Source organism: Eptesicus fuscus, chromosome 7, assembly GCF_027574615.1.
Source record: "Eptesicus fuscus isolate TK198812 chromosome 7, DD_ASM_mEF_20220401, whole genome shotgun sequence".
NCBI lineage: Eukaryota > Metazoa > Chordata > Mammalia > Chiroptera > Vespertilionidae > Eptesicus > Eptesicus fuscus.
This window is the reverse complement of record NC_072479.1, coordinates 17,250,455-17,272,067: the sequence shown is the minus strand read 5'-3', so window position 1 is coordinate 17,272,067 and position 21,613 is coordinate 17,250,455. Positions and strand designations below refer to the sequence as shown.

Sequence of the window (21,613 nt, the reverse complement as noted above, 5' to 3'; positions counted from 1 at the left end):
AAACCAGAAACACCAATCAGAAAGGATATATGCACTCCTATGTTCAGAGCAGCACAATTTACCATAGCTAAGATTTGGAAACAGCCTAAGTGCCCATCAGCAGATGAGTGCATTAAAAGATGGTGGTACATCTACACAAGGTAATATTATGCTGCTGTAAAAAAGAAGGAACTCTTATCATTTGCAACAGCATGGATGAACCTATAGAGCAAGCGTCCTCAAACTACGGCCCGTGGGTCACATGCGAGTGTTTTTGCCATTTTGTTTTTTTACTTCAAAATAAGATATGTGCAGTGTGCATAGGAATTTGTTCATAGTTTTTTTTAAACTACAGTCCGGCCCTCCAACGGTCTGAGGGACGGTGAACTGGCCCCCTGTTTAAAAAGTTTGAGGACCCCTGCTGTAGAGCATTATGCTAAGCGAATTGGACCTAAGCCGACAGTCGAACAGTCCAGGACTCCTCACTCCTTACCGCCCACCTGCTCACTGCTCCTTACCGCTGCCGTGGAGGTGGGAGAGGCTCCCGCCACCACCACTGCGCTCGCCAGCCGTGAGCCCAGCTTCTGGCTGAGTGGTGATCTCCCTGTAGGAGCACAATGACCACCAGGGGGCAGCTCCTGCATTGAGTTTCTGCCCCCTGGTGGTCAGTGTGCATCATAGCAACCAGTCGTTCTGGTCATTCCACTGTAACAGTCGCTTAGGCTTTTATTATACAGACTTGAGGCCCAGTGCACGAAATTCGTGCATGGGGGGGGGGGGGAGGCCCTCAGCCCAGCCTGCACCCTCTCCAATCCAGGACCCCTTGGGGATTGGGCCTAAACCAGCAGTTGGACATCCCTCTCACAACCAGGAACCACTGGCTCCTAACTGCTCACCTGCCTGCCTGCCTGCCTGCCTGATCGCCCCTAACTGCCCCCCTCCTGGCCTAGTCGCCCCCAACTGCCCCCCCACCAGCCTGGTCACCCCTAACTGCCCTCCCCGCCCCCCCCCGGGCCTGGTTGCCCCTTACTGCCCACCCTGCGGGCCTGGTTGCCCCATGCAGCCTGTTCGGTCGTCCATTCAGTTGAGGGAAAGAGAGAGAAACATTGATGTGAGAGAAACATTGACTGGTTGCCTTCCACAACCCAGGTATGTGCCCTGACCAGGAATCGAACCAGCAACCTTTTGGTGCACCGGACGCTCAACCGAGCCACTCCAGCCAGACCATCTGGTATATTTAGGTAGCAGAATTTCCAAGCTAGTAAGTGGATTTTGAAGAAGCCCTTGGGAGGAGTTTATTACAGTATATATGGTGAGAAAGTCCTCAGGTTTCATTGTGTCCATGGGAGCAATAGCTATTAATGAAGTAACTGTCCCTAAGTTAACTGACAAGTAGATTCACCTTGTCCAATTCCTAAATGAGACACCGAGAACACCTCTGGTTGGAACAAAACATTTCTTCTGAGGAAAAGCACGCAAAAATCAAATTAGAACTGCCAGAGAAAGACTCCTTTGAAATCCATTCTTCCTCATCTGAGGAGAAACGTTAGTATTCTAGGCTCATCTGTCTTCTACTTGGATGACTCCACAATCTGAAACTGAAGTTGAGGAATGAAAATTAATTTCCTTAGAAGCCCATTTAGTAGAGACAATCAGAAAGAAGAAGAAAATTGCACCCTTTCTGGGGCTTAATTTCCCCGTTTATAAAATAAAGGTAATAACACCATCCCTTCCGTCTTCAAAGTTATGAAGTTAAAAAGAGATTAAATACATGAAAGCACTAGAAATGCTGCAAAGGATACACAAATGGAAGCCATTATTGTTGATCATTTTACCTGGACAGATCTCCCCTTTTTATAAACATAGATCATGAACATTACTCAGTCAAAACACTCCTCTCTGTTTTGCTTCTAGCTTGCGTGACATATCAAATCACCACAACAAAATTAAACTAGGTTTCAATCGGGAAACAAGTCAATTCTCTATCAAACTTCTTTCATTCTAAAACCTAAAATTAAAGGCAAACTGTATACTTATTGAAGTTTTGTTCTGAAAAACAATAGAGGGATTTATTTTTCCAGAAGCCTGTTTGGAAAACCATTCTTGTTTTCCTCTTTGGCCCTATTTTCTCTACATTAATTATCATAGAAAAAAATTAAAACTTGCGGCAACTATGCCCTGGCTGGTGTGGTTCAGTAGTTAGGGTGTCTGTCAGTACACCAAAGGTTCAATTCCCAGTCAAGGGCACGTGCCTGGGTTGCAGTTTCCAGCCCCAGCCCCGGTCCAGGTGCATGTGGGGGCAACCAATCGATGTATCTTTCTCACATCAAAGTCTCTCTCTCTCTCTCTTCCCCATCCTTCTTCCACTCTCTTTAAAACATCAATGGAAAAAATGTCCTTGGGTGGGGATTAACAATAACAACAAACTTGCAATAACTATAATTCATATTAAAAAAAAAATAGATCTTGCCCAGGATTAAAGTAGCTATAGACTTTAGACTATTATATCCTACCTAAAACTCAAAAATCATCAAATTTTACGTCTGGAAAGGATTATTTAACACATAGAGTAATTTTGGAAGGCCCCCTAAGAAACCTACCAATGAATGAAGTAGGTGACATGGAGACAATGAAAAAAGACCTAATTTTCACTTAATATCATTTTTGTACTTTTTGAAATTTGAGCCATGTGCAGCTCAAATGTGTGTGTGTGTGTGTGTGTGTGTGTGTGTGTGTGTGTTATTTTATTAATTCATTATAAATCACTGAGCAAATCTGAAGAAGCCCTCATTTTCCAGAGGAGAAAACGGAAACCAAAGAAGGGGATAAGCTGCTCAAGATCACACCACTAGAATCTAGAAAATTAATACTTTAGAAAATTAATTGTAAGGCTAAAAGCAAGACACCCATGAAAAACACACAAGGTGACAAAACAAGCCAGAGGAAAATCATTTGGGCAAAAATTGAAAAAGGATCCCCAGTCAAATTTATAGAAAATATTCCTTTATTAACTTTTGGTCGAGAATATGTTTGTATATTTTCAGAAAACAACTCCGAGACCATGTGGATTCCAGCAACAGAGAGGAATCGACAGGACTACTCCAGTCATGAAGACAGAAGAGAAGCAGTCCAGAGACGGAAGACGCTGATGTGGCCTTCCCATACTAGCAGTTAGCAGCTGTGCATCACTGCAGATTGCCCAGGACCAAACCAGAGGGAGTCGGACCTGCATTACCACCAGTTGTCCACCATCCAGAACTGAAATGTCAGTGCTGACATGTACACATAAGGAACTGTTGGACACTGAAATTGGGTCTCAAAAGAACTGTTGGCCCAGAAAGAAACTCACTACAGACCGATTCATTTGCCTGTCACCATAACCATATTGCTTGTCTCATTTTCGGTTCTTATAAGTGTATTTCTAATAGCACATGATCTCACTCATCTAGGGGAAATAATGAACAACATAGACTGATGAACAAGAACAGACCCAGAAACAAGGAGGCATGGATCAGAATGTCGGGCCTCGGGGGGAGGGTAGGGAAGGGTGGGGGTAAAGGGGGAGATCAACCAAAGGACTTGTGTGCAGACATATGAGCCCAACCAGCGATTAAGGACAACAGGGGGGTGGGGGCATGTGTGGGGAGGGGGGTGGGATGGAAATGGGGGGACGAGGACAAATATGTGATACCTTAATCAATAAAGAAATAAAAAAATAATAATAAATAAATAAAAAGATCACACCACTAGAGAGAGAAAAAGCTGGGCCTGGAACTCAGGAGCCCAGTAGAAGCTTCCAGTGTATTCTCCCTTACCACAATGCCATGTGGTAAAACAGCAAGTGCTGCCCTGACGGGTTTGGCTCAGTGGATAGAGCGTCAGCCTATGGACTGAAGAGTCCCGGGTTCGATTCTGGTCAAGGGCATGTACCTTGGTTGCGGGCACATCCCCAGTACTGGGTGTGCAGGAGGCAGCAGATCAATGATTCTCTCTCATCATTGATGTTTCTATCTCTCTCCTCTCTGAAATCAATAAAAATATAATAAAAACAGTAAGTGCCATCTTATACAAAATAAAAATATTCCTATAACCCTTTTCAGAACTGTGGTCCTCCAGAGCAGCGGTCGCCAACCGGTGATCCGTGAGGTCCGAAAGGTTGGCGACCACTGCTCCAGAGGTCCCGGGACTTGTGACATAGTGCTCATCATGAATGTTTTCCACAGAATTTCTAAGGCAAAGGGACAAAGAAGACAATCCCACTATCAAGACTCACACCAAAAAAAAAAAAAAAAAAAAAAAGACTCACACCAAGTATTTTTTTAATATATTTTGTTGATTTTTTACTGAGAGGAAGGGAGAGGGATAGAGAGTTAGAAACAATCGATGAGAGAGAAACATCGACCAGCTGCCTCCTGCACACCCCCTACTGGGGATGTGCCAGCAACCAAGATACATGCCCTTGACCGGAATTGAACCTGGGACCCTTCAGTGAGCAGGCCGATGCTCTATCCACTGAGCCAAACTGGTTAAGGCTCACACCAAGTATTACATGAGTGGATAAAGACAGAACATCAATCAGCATGTGGACAAAGTGAATTTAATCTTAATCAGACCAGGAAAATGTTACAGCTTTCATTACTATGTATAAACTGTAAGGATGACTGATGAAGCAGAATAGAATGAGAAGGACAAAAACCTTATTCTGCCCTAACTGGTTTGGCTCAGTAGATAGAGCATTGGCCTGCGGACTGAAGGGTCCCAGGTTCGATTCCGGTTGTGGGCACATCCCCAGTAGGGGGTGTGCAAGAGGCAGCTGATCGATGTTTCTCTCTCATCGATGTTTCTAACTCTCTATCCCTCTCCCTTCCTCTCTGTAAAAAATCAATTTTATATATATATAATATGTATATTATATATATATATATAATTGATATATATATGCTTATTCCAGTGAATTTACTCAGAAGAAATACAGCATAAGGAGATGACAGGAAATTTCAGTTTGAAAGAAGCCTTAATTCCACCGTGGAACTACTCTCAAATAGGAGAACTAAGGGAATTATCAAGGCCCCTTCTAGTCCTAAAATCCTCAAAGACAAAGAGGCAAGGCAGCTTCAACTCCTCCTCAGAGCTATTCAAGCATACTTTTCCTCTTGGTAAGAAAAAAACAACCTTCTCTTTCAATGGGCACAAATTCAGGGAAACAGCAGAGTTTCCATAGGAAGGAATAAGAGAAGCCAGAAATGAAAACTATTCCAAAAATGTTTGAGTTTGTCTGCTTAGACAGAAGAATGGTGGAAATTTATTTCAGAGATTATTCTTTCCTTTCTAGGTCTGTATGTAGCTTTCACTATTGGAGAAATACATGCATGTTAGACATTATTAGGTCTTCACTATGATATTTGCCAAACATACTACAGTCATGTATTAGTTACTAATCTAAGTATTTTTAAGCGCTGGGTAAGGTCTGTTTGCCAAGTAGCTGCTCTGATGAAACATTTAAGAAAAAGAGAATATGAAAGGATAACAAGCCTGGCCAAGACATAACCTCCAGCCACTACTACTGCTCATATTTCTAATGAGAAATCATGGCATAGGGATAAACCGCAGACAAAGATTTTCTTAGTCATCTCTGGGTCACAAGGTCACCTACTCTGAGAAGTCTCTCTCACCACATCTACAATCCTTGATCAGGAACAAAAGGCCAGAGAGAGCTCAAATTCTAGCACCAGCCAACCGCTGTCATCTCTAGGGAATCTATATCAAATGCCTAGCCTCATCAAAGGTTCTCAGTATTGTTTCAAATTCCATCTCCAATTTTCACTAAATAATTCAGGCATAGGAAAATATTTGAAGTTTATTTTTTAATAATTTTTCTACTTTGTTGAAAAGAAATCTGCCTCATGGTAAAACAGTCACATAATTCAAAGAAGAAGAAAAATCACAAGAAACTTAAAAGTCAGGTATTATACTTCACAATAAAAAGGTATTAATGTCAAAAGCTCTAGCCATGTATTTCATGAAAAACATTAAACACACAACCTGGAGCCAATAAAGCATGAGACATTCCACTCTCTCTCAACAACAAATGAGTTAAACAGTAATAGAGGCTGCACTAATATTACCTAGGGCAGGAGAAACATTTGGTGACTCACATATTCCCCTTTGATGTCAATGTCTAAATTAAAGAGCTGGTTTCTTTGGGAAGAAAAAAAAGGGGAGAACATTAAAATTATCCTTTTAAACTTCAGATCCCATAAATTAGCCATTCTCAATTTCAAAGTCAATTCCATTTCCCCCCCAAAAAAAATCATGAGTCATATCAAACACCTGGTACCCGTGAAATGTATTGCCTTAAGTTTATCTAACTAATTAAGATTTATTGAGTGCCTACAACCGAACAAAGACCATCTGAATTCAACGAAGATGCTCAATTTTAACTTTACCTCCTCCTAACACCTCCATATTTTTACTTGCAAATGTAGACTTTCCCCCCGCCTGAAAAAAAAAAGTGCAGTGAACAAATTTCACAGAGCACAGTTATCACACACAGAAAACTGATGAAAGAGGAAAATGGGTGCCTCCCCCGTGAAAATGATTTTTTGTTTGTTTTTTGTTTTTGTTTTTAATCCTTACCCGAGGATAATTTCTCCACTGATTTTTAGAGAGTTAAAGGGAGGAAGGGGGGGGGGGGAGAGAGAGAGAAACATCTATGCGAGAAAGACGAAAAAGGCATGCACGCGCCCCCACCAAGGCCAGGATGGAACCTGCAACCCAGGTACTGGCCCTAACTAGGAGTCGAACCTGAGACCCTTCGGTGCGCAGGCCGATGTTCTAATCACACCAGTCAGGGCTCCTGACAACGGTTTTTTTTTATTTTTTATTGATTTTTTACAGAGAGGAAGGGGAAGAGATAGTTAGAAACATGAGAGAGAAACGTCGATCAGCTGCCTCCTGCACACCCCGCACCTGGGATGTACCCGCAACCAAGGCACATGCCCTTGACCGGAATCGAACCTGGGACCCTTCAGTCCGCAGGTCGACGCTCTAGCCACTGAGCCAAACCGGTTAGGGCCTGACAACGTTTTTAAATGGTTTAGAACTGCTTACATATCTACTACTCTAAGTACCAGACTAAATCCTTACACACTAAATGTGTATTTGCCGTGGTAGGGAGTAAAAAAGAGGGGGATACAGTTGGTGTGTATGGTTTGACTCTTCAGACAATGCCAAAGTTTTAAGCCAGTGATTTCACGCCGCTCCCCATTAATTTTTCATTAACCTGGCAAACTACAATTGACAGGCTGAGATTTCGGATCGTTTTATTTCTGGCAGCGGGAGAAAAAGGGACATGGCCGAGACAGAGGAGCACACACAAGGGGGAGGGTGTGTTGCAAATAAGACAGCTCATCTTGAATAGGAGACAAATACTACAAAGCGAAGAGCAGCAAAAGAACACGTCTGCATTTTCAGCGCATTAAAGCAATGGCATGAGAGCAAATTATTAAATACCACCCGCAACCTTCCGCCTCCAGGACCCAGGGAAAGACTCCTACCCATCTCGTGATGACAGTCCGAAGCGGTGCGTGGAGCACAGGACTAACGCGTTCAGAGAAAGCGAGGCCCACAGCGGGCGAGGCGAGCTCGACACGAAAACTCCCAGAGTTTCCCAAGCAGGAACTGAAGTCCCTGATCCCGGAGCAGGATGCTGAGCCGCCGCCCCGGGAAAAGGGGGTTCTCCCTCCGCGGCAGAGGAGCGAGGGGGCTCCCAATCGGCCCCACCCTCCCCGACCTGAGCCCACCGCCCTCTCCTCCAGAGAGCCCGGAGAGGACCGCACTGCCTGGCTTCTGTCCGCTTCCCCGCTCAAGACCAGACCAGCCGTACCCCTCTCTGACCTGTCCCCGCTGGGTCCGAGGCGGCAGCGCGACGCCTCCATCCCCGCCGCTCAGAAAGTAGCCACCACCAACCAGATTCCCGACTCCGCGGCTGGGGTGGCCAGCCTGGCGCGTGTCCGGGCCCCGCCCCCTGGCAACCGCACCCCGCACTGTTGCCGCCGCCAATTGGCCCACGCACCAGCCGCTCCTCTCTCATTGGCTCTTTCCGCCGTCCGGCGTGGCGGGGTGGGGTTCTAAGGGGCGTAGGAACTCCGAGTCAGAGGCGCCTGCGCCCGAGCGGGGGTGACGCGCTGGGGCTGGGTGCCTGGACCACCGTGCGGGCAGGGACTGAGAATGTTTCCCCCGCTGGGGAGCAAGTCGGTCAGAGGAGCCGCCCAGCCCCCACAAACTGAGCGGCCTCCCCGCACCTCCACGGTGTGTACACAGACGACCGGGAGAGAGCGCTACCCGCGGTCTGTAATATTAGAACTTACAGAACTTAAAAAAGTTATCGCACTTGAGTGTAATTAATAGCATTCTAAGGTCAAAGTTGTTTCCACATTGGGTTTGCATTTCTTTTTTGGAAGGAAGAGGGATAGAGAGTTAGAAACATCCATGAGAGAGAAACAATGATCAGCTGCCTCCTGCACACCCCCTACTGGGGATGTGCCCACAACCAAGGTACATGCCCTTGACCCGAATCGAACCTGGGACCTTTCAGTCCGTAGGCCGATGCTCTATCCACTGAGCCAAACCGTTTTCGGCTGGGTTTGCATTTCTAAGAAGGCTAGAACTGGGCACAAGCTAGGAGAGCAGAGCTTTGCACTGGCTGGGTCAGCCTCCATTCGCTGTGACCCTGGACATGGTTTGTACTTTAAATTCCCATCTATAAAATAAAAAGAGCAATCCTTGCTTGTCTACCTTGGCCTGGACCTGACAGAGTAGGTTCCTAAAGCTGAGTGAGATGCTGTTTGTATGGTGAAAGCACAATGAAGACATTTTGTTAACTGGGCAGTTCAACAATAGTAAGAAGTAGTGTTCTCTGAAAAGTTCCCACACTTATTTATATACTTTTTTAAAAAATCCTCACTCGAGGATTTTTTAATATTGATTTTTAGATAGAGAGGAGAAGAGAGAAATATTGATTGGTTTCCTCCTGTACCCACCCCATGGGGGCTTGAACCCTAAACCTGGGTACCAACAACCTAGTTATGTGGCCTGACCGGGTATCAAACCTGCAACCTTTTGCTATATGGGATGACACTCCAACCACCTGAGCTACCTGGCCAGGGCTATTTACATACATTTTAAAGTTACTCCTTTTTAAAAAAATTATTTTTATTGATTATTAGAGAGAGAAACATCAATGTAAGAGCAAAACAATGATCAGCTGCCTCCTGCAAATGCCCTACAGGGGATTGAGCCCACAACCCAGGCATGTGGCCTGACCAGGAATCGAACAGGTGACCTTTAGGTACATGGGACTATGCTTAGCCAAGTGAGCCATACATACCGGATAGGGCTATATTCATACATTTTAAACAGTTACTCCAAGATATCATTTTGTCACTCTATTTAATATTTATAGATTATTTTGGTTGGAAATAAAAAATCAAAACAGCAAACCCAAGTATGTCCCCTTTATATCTCTGATTCTACAGTGGCCACTATAACAGGGCTTGCTGCCTTTCGTCATCTTGCCTTTCTGCAGAAGAGCCAAAGTTGCTCAACTATAAAGTCAGAGTTTGCTTTGATTTTTTCCATCCATCGGGTCATAGAGGAAGCTGCCACTGAGCACAACAGAGTTGGTACTCAAAAATGTGGAATAAATTAGTTTGAATGAGGTGATTAAAGGATTAGTGAGTAGTGGTTAAATCAGTGATGGGCAACCTTTTGAGCTTGGTGTGTCAAACTTCGCCAAAAAACTGAGCATAACTCAGGTAATGTGTCACTTTGAGGAAAAAACATTATTTCGCAAATGTTTCATCCTCAGGAGCAGCAAATGTTTCATCCTCGGCATGCGGCCGCCTCAGCGGCCGCGTGTCATCAGAAATGGCTACGCGTGTCAGTGCTGACACGCGTGTCATAGGTTCGCCATCACTGGGTTAAATCAAACAATTAAGACCTTTAGTGGCGGAGGCAGTGTTGCTGCATTATTGGCAGTCAGAAGCAGGGTTCTCTAAAAACTTTCTGCAACCATTTATTTAAACACAATTTAAACAGTTACTACAAGATATTTTAAAATTTTAAACAGTTAATACAAGAAAAATACAAAACACTAAAAACTGTTTATAAATTTTAAAAAGCAAATCTTGGAACTGGTTAAAATACCTTTTTTCTTGATGTTATTGGTATTATTTCCATTTTATTCTATTGATGAACTCTTCTGTAAGTCAGAAAAGGAACTTTAGCAACTCTATGAACAACAGCAATCAATTTCTTGAGATTACTGATATCAGAAATCCAGTCAGTTTTTCACAAGGAACTGGCTTTTGCTGAGCTTCCCTCTCTCCCTGAGGTAAGTGAACAGGTGCCGTCGTCTCCTCCACGTGACCTTCACCCCATACTTCTCCTCAGGGGTGTCTTTAACCAGAACAGGCCCAGGCTCTGGGCTCTCAGGAGTGCTAGAGTGAAGGGAGCAGCTTGGCAGGCTGTTTTCCTTCTGATCTGGGGGAAGCAGCCCCTGCTTCACAGAAGATGACTCTGGGGTCTGGATATCAGGTGCAATGAACATATAAGGCAAGTCTTGAAGTGCATGTGCTGACATTTCCCCACAGCTTGGGGGACTGAGCATTGGAACTAAGGGCGTTTCGGAAATGTCCTTTACTGAATGATTGGGGCACTGCTGGATTAAGGGGCCTCCAAGTGTGGCTGAACTGGAAGAAGACTGTAGACTCTCAAATGTTAGATGTGGAAACTTGGAGGTGACAGATTTTCGATTTGAATGTCTTGCCTGGTCTCGGTGATGATGTTTCCCTTTCCTGTTGGCTGGGAACCAGCTTTCTGGTGTTGTATCAAACTGAGGTGATACCTAAGGGTCAAAAAAAAAAAAAAAGTGAGGACAGCTACATACCAAGAACAAACCTAAGGGAAGAAACTATATCCAATGACCAGAGACCAGAATCCTAAATGGGACTCACTATAGCCCTGGCCGATTTTGCTCAGTGGTTAGAGTGTTGACCCTTGTACCAAAGGGTCACAGGTTCAATGCCTGATCAAGGGCATGTACCTCAGTTGCAGGTTCGATCCCTGGCCCCCCTACTGGGGTGAAAGCAGGAAGCAACCAATTGATGTGTATCTTTCACATCAATGTTTCTCTCTCTCTTTCCCCTTCTTTCCTTTTCCCTCCCTTTCACTCTCTCTTAAAAAAAAAAAATCAATGAGCCTGGCCGGTGTGTCTCAGTGGTTGAGTGTTGACCCATGAAGCAGGAGAATATGGTTTGATTCCTAGTCAGGGCACATGCCCAGATTTCAGGCTCAATCCCCAGTAGGGGGTGTGCAGGAGAAAGCCTATCAAAGATTGTCTCTTCATGTCAATAAAAAAATGTTTTAATCAATGAAAAGTATATATATCCTCAGGTGAGGATTAATAAATGGAACCCACTATTGTAAGGGACACAAAACAAAAATACCTGTCTAATGGGATATTAATAGAAAGGGATATGAGCTTGGGCAATCTATTTGATCTCTCCAGCTTTCAGTTTCCTCATGTGTGTAAGAAAGGGGACAATGCCTCCTTTTCTTTATCACACTATTCAGCTGCAATTTGTTTAACTATCTTTAAACTTTGAGGGCAGAGACCAGCAGTCTTATTCACCATTGATCCCAGCACCTAGCAGAATGCCTGCACAAAGGCCCCAGGTAAAGAATGAATGGCTGAATGCAAGAATAGGGAGTGAGATTGTAGATTGAAAGCAAATAGCACAGGACCTGGCATGTAATCAGTTCTTAATAAATGTTCATTATTATTCTCATCCACTGGATTCTAACATTTATGCTTCTTCTACAACCATGAGCAAATATGTCTCTCCTAAGCAATCCCCCAAATAAATTTATATTTATTAAGCACTCCTAAGCAGATGTTATGCTTTAGTCTGGTCCTTTGGCTATACTACTTCCCAGACATACAGTAGCTCTATGGGCTTTTAAGCTGTCAAAATATGACATAGGCCATTTCTGTGGGTTTTTTTCGAGGTTCAATCTGTTAAACAGTAAACAGAGTACTTAGCTCAGGAAACAATCTCATTTTTTACTAGTTCTGCCATTTATCTGGATTTTCTCACCCAGCTACTGGATAGTGAAATTTTTATACTAAGCTCTTTCAGAGGAATGTAGGGGCTGAGGGGCCAGAGGGGAGAGAAACTCCAATTCCAGCCAATCCAGCTTGAACTTTCTGAGTTCAGTTTGAAATTAGAAAAGAAGATATAGCAGAAGAGATGGCTGACGAGACAGAAAGAGTATATTGCCTTGTCCCTGCCCTAGGAATCTTATTCTTTGAAGGCCCTGCTTCAAGGAGCAGAAGAATGAGTATTTTGAGAAGCCTAACAGAATAAGTCAAAGTAAGAATCCCATGGCCTACCCAGGAAGTGATGGTGTTGTGGTCAATGGGCTTGCTGGGCACCTGTCTAGTGTGGGTGATGGGAAGCGGTGGCGATCTATAGCAGTGTTTGGGGCCCTCCAGGGGCTGTTGGTGGAATAGCAGCTGGGCTTTCTGGGATGTTTGGCGGCGTTTTTTTCTGGGAGGCATCAACAGGTGATTGAAGAGCGGTTAGTAGCCACATGGTGCTGGGTGTAGTCAGGTACCAGGAGAGGCTCCAATTCCAACCCATGCCTGCAGAGAAGAAACAAAAGCTCTTACTCATACTCTGCCAGTCTGTTCTACTATCAACTTACCACTCCTACTGAAAGATGTGGGAAGTACAGCTTCCTAACCTACACCATCAAGTTAACAAGTTGTTCAAAACAAAACAAACAAGCCAACAAACAAACAAAAACAGTAGTTCACATGCAATATCTGTTCAATGAACACTTATTGAGCATGTGTTAAGTGTCATGCTGGTGTTGAGAATTTAACAATGAAAAATCATTTATTCTATGATCATTTATTGAGTGCCAAGCACTTGTGGGACACAGAAGTCAGACTGTCCCTGTGTCAAAGAGCTGAGAGTCCAACAGCGGGAGAGATAATTACAATAATAGGGCCAGTGCTTCCACTCATCCCAAGGGAGGCTTTCTAGAGAGGATGACACCTGACCTAGGTATAAAGGGCAAGGGAAAGCAGGGAGGGCACTCCAGGCTGAGGAGCAGCGCACACAAAGCACAAAGAGTGTGAAGGAGCATGTGAATTCAGGGAATCACAAACCCCATGTAGCTGGACACAGGTATGAAGAGATGAATGGCAAGAACGGAAGCTGGACATGGTGTCAGGGTTAGTTCAGAAAAACCAGGCGTGCTCTGGTCAGTGTGGCTCAGTTGGTTGGGCATCATCCATGCACAGAAAGGTTGCCAGTCGATTCCTAGTCAGGGCACATGCCCAGATTTCGGATTCATGTACGTGGTCCAGTGCATATGGGAATCAATATCTCTCTCTCTCTCTCTCCCCCCCCCCCTATTTCTCTCTCTCTAAAATCAATAAAAATATTTTTTAAAAGAAAAACCAGGTGTATCATATGAGTTTGATTTTTAGCCCAAGTAGTCATTGAAGAATTTCAAACAAAAAGATATGATCACACTTGGATTTTTTTAAACTTTCATCCCATATCATTTTATTTTTATGTTTTTAAATATATTTTTATTGATTTCAGAGAGGAAGTTAGAGGGAGAGAGATAGAAACATCAATGATGAGAGAGAATCATTGATCTGCTGCCTTCTGCATGCCCCCTACTGGGGATCGAGCCCGCAACCCAGGCATATGCCCTTGACTGGAATCGAAGCTGGGACCCTTCAGTCTGCAGACTGATGCTCTATCTACTGAGCCAAACCAGCTAGGGCCCCAGATCATTTTAAACACACACAAAAGTAGACTAAATAATATAATGAATCCCTATGTACCCATCACTCAGCTCCAACAACCATCCCCCACCATCCACACCCCTAACCACATCCCCTTCCCCTGTATTATTTGAAGAAAATGTGATATTCCCAATCATTATATCATTCCCATTAATATTATCAAATGTTCAAATTTTTAATTGTCTTATAAATGTCATAATTGGTTTTTGTTTTGTCTTTTAGACAGGTTATCCTGGCAACAGTGTGAAAAGAGAAAACAAGTGCCCTGGAAGTAAGAGGACCACTTTTAGGAGGGTACTGTGTTTCCTAAGTGAAAAATGGCGAGGCCTGAACCTGAGTTGTCAGTGGAGATGGGAGGCTGGAGACAGAGGCAGGATCAACAGGACCCAGAAAGTAATAAAAAGTCTGAAAACGTATCCACTGACTCTAGTAACCAGATCAGTTTTATTTGTTGTTGTTGTTAATCCTCACCTGAGGATATTTTTTCCATTGCTCTTTTCAGAGAGTGGGAGGGAGGGAGAGGAGGGAGGGAGGGGGAGAGAGAGAGATTGATGTGAGAGAGACACAGCAATTGGTTGCCTCCCAAACACACCCCAACTGGGGGTGCGGGGGGGAGGGGAGGGATGGGAAGTGAACCCGAAATTGAGGTATGTGCCCTTGACCAGGAATCGAACCCGAGACCCTTCAGTCCACAGGCCGATGCTCTAACCACTGAGAATACCAGTCAGGGCTAACCAGATCAATTTTAATACAAGCTTCGTCAATGTAATGGTGGGACAGAAGTTTGAATGCAATAGGTAGAGAGGTAAGTGCGAGGTGCAACTGAGCATCCTAGACTTAGAAAACCACAGAAGGCGGCTTCGTTCCACTATACATTCATGATTCAGTTTTTCAGTCAACAACAACAACAACAGTACCCTGATTTATGTCACTAGGCAGTGGAGATACAGGTTAAAAACGGGGGGAAGGGGGGATCTCTACCCTCAAGAAACTAACATTTTTAAACTAATACCTATTAGTTCATTCATTCAACAAATATTTATTGCGTGCCTACTGTGTGCTAGGTACTATTCCAGGTGCTGGAAATATATATACCAGAGAACAAAATCAAATACCTACCCTATGATACTTACATCTTAGTTGGAAGTGATAAGAGGTATGGCGAAAAATCAAACAGGATAAGGGATTGAGCTGACTGGGTGTTACTTTAGACTGGGCTGTCAGGGAAAACTTATCTGAAAAAACGATATTTGAGCAAAGACCTGAATAAAAAAGGAGAACAAGCTCAGCTGGTGTGGCTCAGTGGTTGAGCATCGCCTTTTAAACATGAGGTCACAGTTTGATTCCCAGTCAGTGGGGGTGGGAGTGTGTGTGCAAGAGGCAGCCGATCAATGATCTCATCATTCATGTTTCTATCCCTCCCTCTCCCTTCCTCTCTGAAATCAACAAAAATACATTTTTAAAAACGAAAAGAAAGGAGAACAAGCAAACAATAGAAAGATGTGAGCGGCATGCACTCTTCCTCCGGGGAGCATGCCGCACCTTCCCCTTCTCCTCTTCTTCCCCCACAGGCAGGCCTCTCCTAAACTCTAAGGGACCCCAACCAGAGGAGCAGTGGGCAGCGGCTCGTCCTCAGCTAACCCCTGACCCTGTCTCCAAGGCCCCTTTTCTCTGACTTCCCAGTGAGCCAAAGCAGCCCAGCCTGGCCTTCCTGTTACTTCCTCAGTGCTAAGTTCTTCCTTACTTCACTGCCCCCAGCTTTAAAAACATCCCATCTGAATGTGCTTTTGCTGTGGCCAATAAATTCTTGCAAAAAAAAAAAAAAAAGATGTGAACGAAGAATAGTCCAGGCTGCAAGCATAATAAGTGCAAAGACCACAATGTGGGAATATGCCTGACTCTTTCAAGAAACAGTAATGTCAGCAGGGCTGACCAGGAAAGGGTAGGAGATCAGAAACAGTTCATGTGATACTGGGCTGAAGGCAAGGTTAAGGACTCTGGATTTGATTATTCCTAATGTGATAGGAAGCCACTGAAAAGTTCTGGACAGAGAAGTGACATAATCTGATTTATAGTGGGGGGTTTTTATTGATTGATTGGAGTGAGAGGAAGGGAGGGAGGGAGTGAGTGAGAGAGGGAGAGAGAAGTATCAGACTTGTTGTTCCACTTATTTATGCATTTATTGGATTTTTTTGTCGTATGTACCCTAACCAAGGATCAAACCCACAATCTTGGCATATGAGGAAGACACTAACCAACTGAGCTACCCAGCCAAGGCTGATTTATACTTTAAAAATATTTTATTGATTTCAGAGGAAGGGAGAGGGAGAGATAATCAGATACATCAATGATGAGAGAAAATCATTAATGAGCTGCCTCCTGCACATCCCCTACTAGGGATCAAGCAGCAACCCAGGCATGTGACCTGACCAGGAATCAAACCATGACTTACTGGTTTATGGGCCAATGCCCAACCACTGAGCCACACCAGCCAGGCTTATATATACTTCTTTTAAAAATATATTTTATTGATATATATATATATTTTTTACAGAGAGGAAGGGAGAGGGGGAGAGAGTTAGAAACATTGATGAGAGAGAAACATTGATCAACTGCCTCCTGCACACCCCCTACTGGGGATGTACCCGCAACCAAGGTACATGCCCTTGACCGGAATCGAACCTGTGACCCTTCAGTCCGCAGGCCGACGCTCTATCCACTGAGCCAAACTGTTTAGGGCTGATTTATACTTTTAAAAGATAACTTGAGGTGCTTTGTGAGAAAAGGTGGGTTGGGGAACAGGGGGTGAGAAAGGAAGCAGGAATTCAGAAGGCCTTACTGCAGGAACCCAGTGGAGAGGGACACTGGTAGCCAGGGTAACGGTGAGAACTGTTGAAATTAACCAGCCTCAAGTGGACACTACTGTTGTGTCGAAATCCTACTATATTTATGTATCAATTTGTTTTACACGAAGATTACCTTAAAACTTTTCCACTTTCTTAAAACTTTAGAACTCTCCTTCTCTATCAATAAATGACCTATTGCCTACTTCACAACGAATACAGGGCACATCAAAGGACATTCATTTTCCAGAAATCATGCAAACCTGCATATACCTGCAGCCATCCCCCTTCTTTCTTCTGTAATTAGAGGTCAAGTCTCTTTTGCTCTCTCTTTTTAAAAAGATATTTTTATTGGTTTCAGAGAGGAAGGGAGACGGAGAGAGAGATAGAAACAATGATGATGCCTCCCGCATGCCCCACACCAGAGATCGAGCCCGCAACCCGAGCTTGTGTCCTGACCTGGCTCATACATAGGTAGACGCTCAACCACCGAGCCACGCTGGCTGGGCCCCTTTTGCTTTCTAAGGCCTTTCCCTCTGGTTGTGCTTTGGAGCCAAACATTTCAATAACCACCTAAAGGTAGATGACTTGAGTATTTATATATTTAGCTTAGAATTCTCCACACTCAGGACTCATATATCCCGCTGTCTATTTAACAGCAACTTAGATGTCTCAAATGCACTTCAAACTTAATATGTTTAAAACTGGATTCAGGATCATTTCCCCTGCACCCCAGCCACAAAAGTGATTATCCTCCAGGGCCCTTGCTCAGGAAATGGTATAATTCATTCAGTTGCACATCCAGAAGCCTTAGCATTTCCCTTTGCCCTCTCCCATCTGACCCAACACCTCTTCAACAGGTCTTCAAGAATGCCCCTTTCTCCTCTCCGCGTCTCTCTCCCCACCTCCCCCCACCACCCTTCAAGTTCCAACAATGCAGGCGTTGATAATTAGCGTAGCCTAACTGTTCTACCCGAATCCACTCTGGCACCCCCTGCAGAGGCCTTTTAAAAAAGCCTTTGTACTCACCAAGCCCCCTCCAGCTACACAACCTTTCACACCTTACTCCCTTTGCTTTGAGGGTTTCCCTCCCTTCTTTGCATAAAGACTTCAGATCCCACCAAAGCTTTAGTTAATCAGAAAAGCCTTCCCTGACCTACCAAGGCAAGATCTCCTTATTATAGATACTCAAAAGTTATCACTGACCTCTAACTTATCACTTCACGGCTATAACTCTCCACTAGCTTATTTTTTAAAATACATTTTTACTGATTTAAAAGAGGAAGGGAGAGAAACACCAATGATGCATGCCCCCAACTAGGATCCACCCGGCAACCTGAACATGTGCCCTGACCAGGAATCTAACTGTGACCTCCTGGTTCATAGGTGGATGCTCAACCACTGAGCCACACCAGCCGGGCCCCATTAGTTTATGTGAGCCTTCAAAAACGTCTGTACTCCCTCTTTCCTTCCATTAGACTGAAACTCAAACCTCCTCTGCCATTGTATCCTAGCAGGGCCTGGAACACAGTAGTTATTCAACATTTGTTGAATAAGTTAGCAATACTATATAGAAAAGATTGGTTTGAGGGGTGGTGATCCAGTATTTGAAGATCTGGAGCTAAGGTAGGGTTTATAGTGTGTAATTTTTTTTTTTAAGATGTTGGAAACTTGCCTGGTTGGCATGGCTCAGTGGTTGAGCATCGACCTACGAACCAGGAGATCACGGTTCATTCCGGGTCAGGGCACATGCCGGGGGTTGTGGGCTCGAGCCCCAGTGAGGGGCGTGCAGGAGGCAGCCGATCAATGATTCTCTCTCATCCTTGATGTTTCTATCTCTCCCTCTTCCTTCCTCTCTGAAACCAATAAAAACACAGTTTTTCATTTAAAATGTTGGAAACTTAGATTAAGAGAATATGCTGCCCTCGGACTCTCGATAAGGTCGGGGGAAGCAGACGATCGTTGGCTGTTGGTACACGGAAACCACCAGGGCAGACTCCCTAAAGGCAGGCCGATCCGAGGGAGGCGGGCGGGGGGCCGGGTGCTCAGGCGAGCGGCGGGGCTGCACTAGGGCGAGGGGGCCGCCCCAGGCGCCGCCGGAGCCCCAGGCCCCGCCACCGCCGGAGCCCCGGGGCGCCCTCCCTGCCTCCCGCAGCCGCTCCCTCCCCACGAGCCGGCGCAGCCGCCTTACCCGCCGGGAGGCGTCCGGGCCGCTGATCCCCCAGCCGCCGCCGCGTTCGAGCCCGGAACGCGGAGACAAGGGCCGGCGCCGATTGGCGACGCTCCGTCACGTGACCGCAACGCTCCGCCGGCGCCAATTTTAAACAGCGGAACAAACTGAAAGCTCCGGTGCCCGACCCCACCCCCGGCCCCTGGCCCGGGACCCCCTCCCCTCCCGGGATCCCCCGGGATTCCCCACCCCTCCCGCTCCGCCGGGGATCCGGCGGGCCTGGCGCGAGTCCCTGCCCGGCGCCCTGGCTCGGCCCCCGGGTTGGAGGAGCCCGGAGCCCGCCCTAGGAGCCACAGCCCAGCGGCGACAGCGACTGCGGTCGGGAGGTGAGCGGGAGCCGAGGAATGGAGGCTAAAGCCGGGTTTGGGCGCCCGCAGGGAACAGGGTTGGGGGCCGCGGTCAGGGGGTCTAGCCGCGGGGCGTGGGACAAGAGTGGAGGTTTGGGGCCACTCAGGAAGGAGGTCTGAGCGAGAGTGCACATTTTTTCTGCATCTAACCCCCTGTCCTGACCTCATTTTTTTTCTCAAAGCACCCCTCGGCCTTCCCTGGAAGCTTGACCTCTGCACCCTGCCCGCAGCCTTGGAAGGGCTCGGGTGGCCTACTTTCCTAGGCAGACTGTGGCTGGGATGAAGATTGAGCCGACTTTGCAATAAGTCAAAAACAAACCTGCTTCCAGGTGCTCTCCCCATTATACCACACTGCTTCCACTCTGCCTCTTAAAGGACCCTTCTCTTAGTTCTTGAGAACCCTGCAAGGTTTCCCTGGTCAATATGGGGGTGGGGTCAGAGGAGTCACTCTGGAAAGCTCCTGGGCTAGATAAAGTGTTGACAATGATAGGAAGAGACTGGTCAGAAAGTAGAAGGGAAAATTAAGCCTTAGGAGATATCTTTGGGGGGGCGGAAAGGGGGGTTGAATAGCATCTACTGATTGATGGGGGAGGGAGAGAGGCTTGATGAGCTAGTAGGTGGAAGTAAAACTGAGATTTGAAGGTAGAGGAAACCTAGATATAAAGGAAAGGGAGGAGGCAAAGCGGAAAGGGCAGATGGCAAATGTCATGAATGAGACGATCATTTTTAGGGCCATATTAGATATCCTATAAAAGAGACAGCCCATTCCTTTGTCAAAGTACCTCTAAATAAGATTGCACAATTTTACATAATGGTAGAGGGTATTCTATATACCTATTAAAATCAATAAAGCACAATTTTTTAACAGATAAAACTATTTTTTAACATTACAAAATTACCTTATATTGATGGCAGCACATTTTAGTAAGAAATGTGGACTATAGTCTTGGTTCTGGAAAAGAAATTAACACAGTAACATGCTTAGAAAATTAAAATGTGAATAAGCACCTGCAAGTACTAGAATGTCACTATATAAATATTTTGCAAATTGTGAAAGAAAAATGTACTTTTTAAAAATATGTATTTTTTATTTCAGAGAGGAAAGGAGAGGGAGGGAGAGATAGAAACATCAATGATGAGAGAGAACCATTGATCAGCTGCCTCCTGCACACCCCACACTGGGAATCGAACCCATAACCCGGGCATGTGCCCTGACCAGGAATCGAATTGTGAACTGCTAGTTCATAGGTCAACACTCAACCACTGAGCCACGCCGGTTGGGCAGGTTGTTTTTTTAAATCCTCACCGGATGATATGTTTTTATTGATTTTTAGAGTGGGAGAGAAAAAGAGAGAGGCATTGATGTGAGAAACATAGATAGGTTGCCTTTTCTGTACATACCCCAACTAAGGATCGAACCCGCAACATAGATATATACCCTGACCAGGAATCGAACCCAAGATCCTGCTGGTGCACACGCCGACACTCCAACCACACTGGCCAGAGCAAAATGTTCCTTTTGGAAATCAATGCAAGTATACTAGCCTATGAAATGAATGGTACCCCTTCTTGCTATGCAGTGCACAGTCTGCTCAATGTTACCATGAGCCTCAAAGGGTGCAGCTTTCCTTTTATCTAAGGTCTTTTATTTTTATTATTTTTTTTAGATGCATGAATCATTTTAACTTGCTGAATGTGTGTTATGTGCTGTGGAGTTGGCTCCTAGTCCTGATGACCCTATGAATGAGTGGCGTCCACAATGTCCTGTCCTCAACAGACCTACTCAGCTCCTGTAGACTCATGCCTGTGACTTCCCTCTTTTTTTTTAGAGGATGTTTATTAAAGCTGGGGACAGTGAAACAAGGAAGGGCCTAGGATAGAAGAAGCAACAGGAGAGAGACTAGGTGGGGAAATGAGCCTAGGCTGGGGTGCTTTGACTCATTAATAAGTCAGAGAAAAGGGGGCCTTTGGGACACGTTGGGGGGTTTGCCTAGGACCAGCTGCTAGGGCTCATTGCTCCCTGGTTGCAAGTCTGGTGTGGTCTCTGAGAATTTAGGGGATGCATACCTGTGGGGAAGGGAAAGACCCCGGCATGCTCCTGGGAGGGAGAGCGCTCCCCTTTTATGGGTGGACTGGGGATGTTTCTTCAGTGATGTGGAAATAGTGCAATGGTACAATCTGCCTTTCTCTCTTGAATGTATTGACACTGATCCTTTTATTTATAAACTAAGATGTTATAAAGATATAAAGGTCCTATCCTAGAATGGATTATGGGATCAGAGTTTTCCACTCCTCCTTCCCAGTATTCCTGTCCCTACAGTCACTG

At 45.2% G+C, this 21,613-nt stretch overlaps 2 protein-coding genes across 5 annotated transcripts in view; both read right to left on the bottom strand.

The window, feature by feature from the left end:
* The window catches only part of TULP3 (TUB like protein 3), an 82,899-nt gene extending 74,948 nt beyond the window's left edge, over nt 1–7,951 (bottom strand). The window contains exon 1 of the mRNA XM_054718779.1: nt 7,876–7,951. Coding sequence (XP_054574754.1) covers nt 7,876–7,916 — 41 coding nt within the window. The 5' untranslated portion in view covers nt 7,917–7,951. The remainder of the gene's footprint in view (nt 1–7,875) is intronic.
* Nucleotides 1,290–18,955, bottom strand: RHNO1 (RAD9-HUS1-RAD1 interacting nuclear orphan 1). Of its 4 annotated transcripts, XR_008556568.1 has the most exons (5): nt 18,902–18,939; nt 15,001–15,129; nt 12,434–12,685; nt 10,186–10,885; nt 1,290–1,577 (listed from the first exon to the last, which is right to left on the bottom strand). XR_008556568.1 is itself a non-coding variant. In XM_054718782.1 (4 exons), the coding sequence occupies exons 3-4, from the start codon at nt 12,599–12,601 to the stop codon at nt 10,322–10,324; spliced, it is 690 nt and encodes a 229-aa protein (XP_054574757.1). In that variant the 5' UTR covers nt 12,602–12,685; nt 15,001–15,129; nt 18,902–18,939; the 3' UTR covers nt 9,927–10,321. The 4 variants fall into 4 exon arrangements, 3 of the variants coding, with proteins under 3 accessions (XP_054574757.1, XP_054574756.1, XP_008141956.2); XM_054718782.1 differs by lacking the exon at nt 1,290–1,577 and having other exon boundaries at nt 9,927–10,885; nt 12,476–12,685; XM_054718781.1 differs by lacking the exon at nt 1,290–1,577 and having other exon boundaries at nt 9,928–10,885.
* Nucleotides 18,956–21,613: the final 2,658 nt, after the last annotated feature.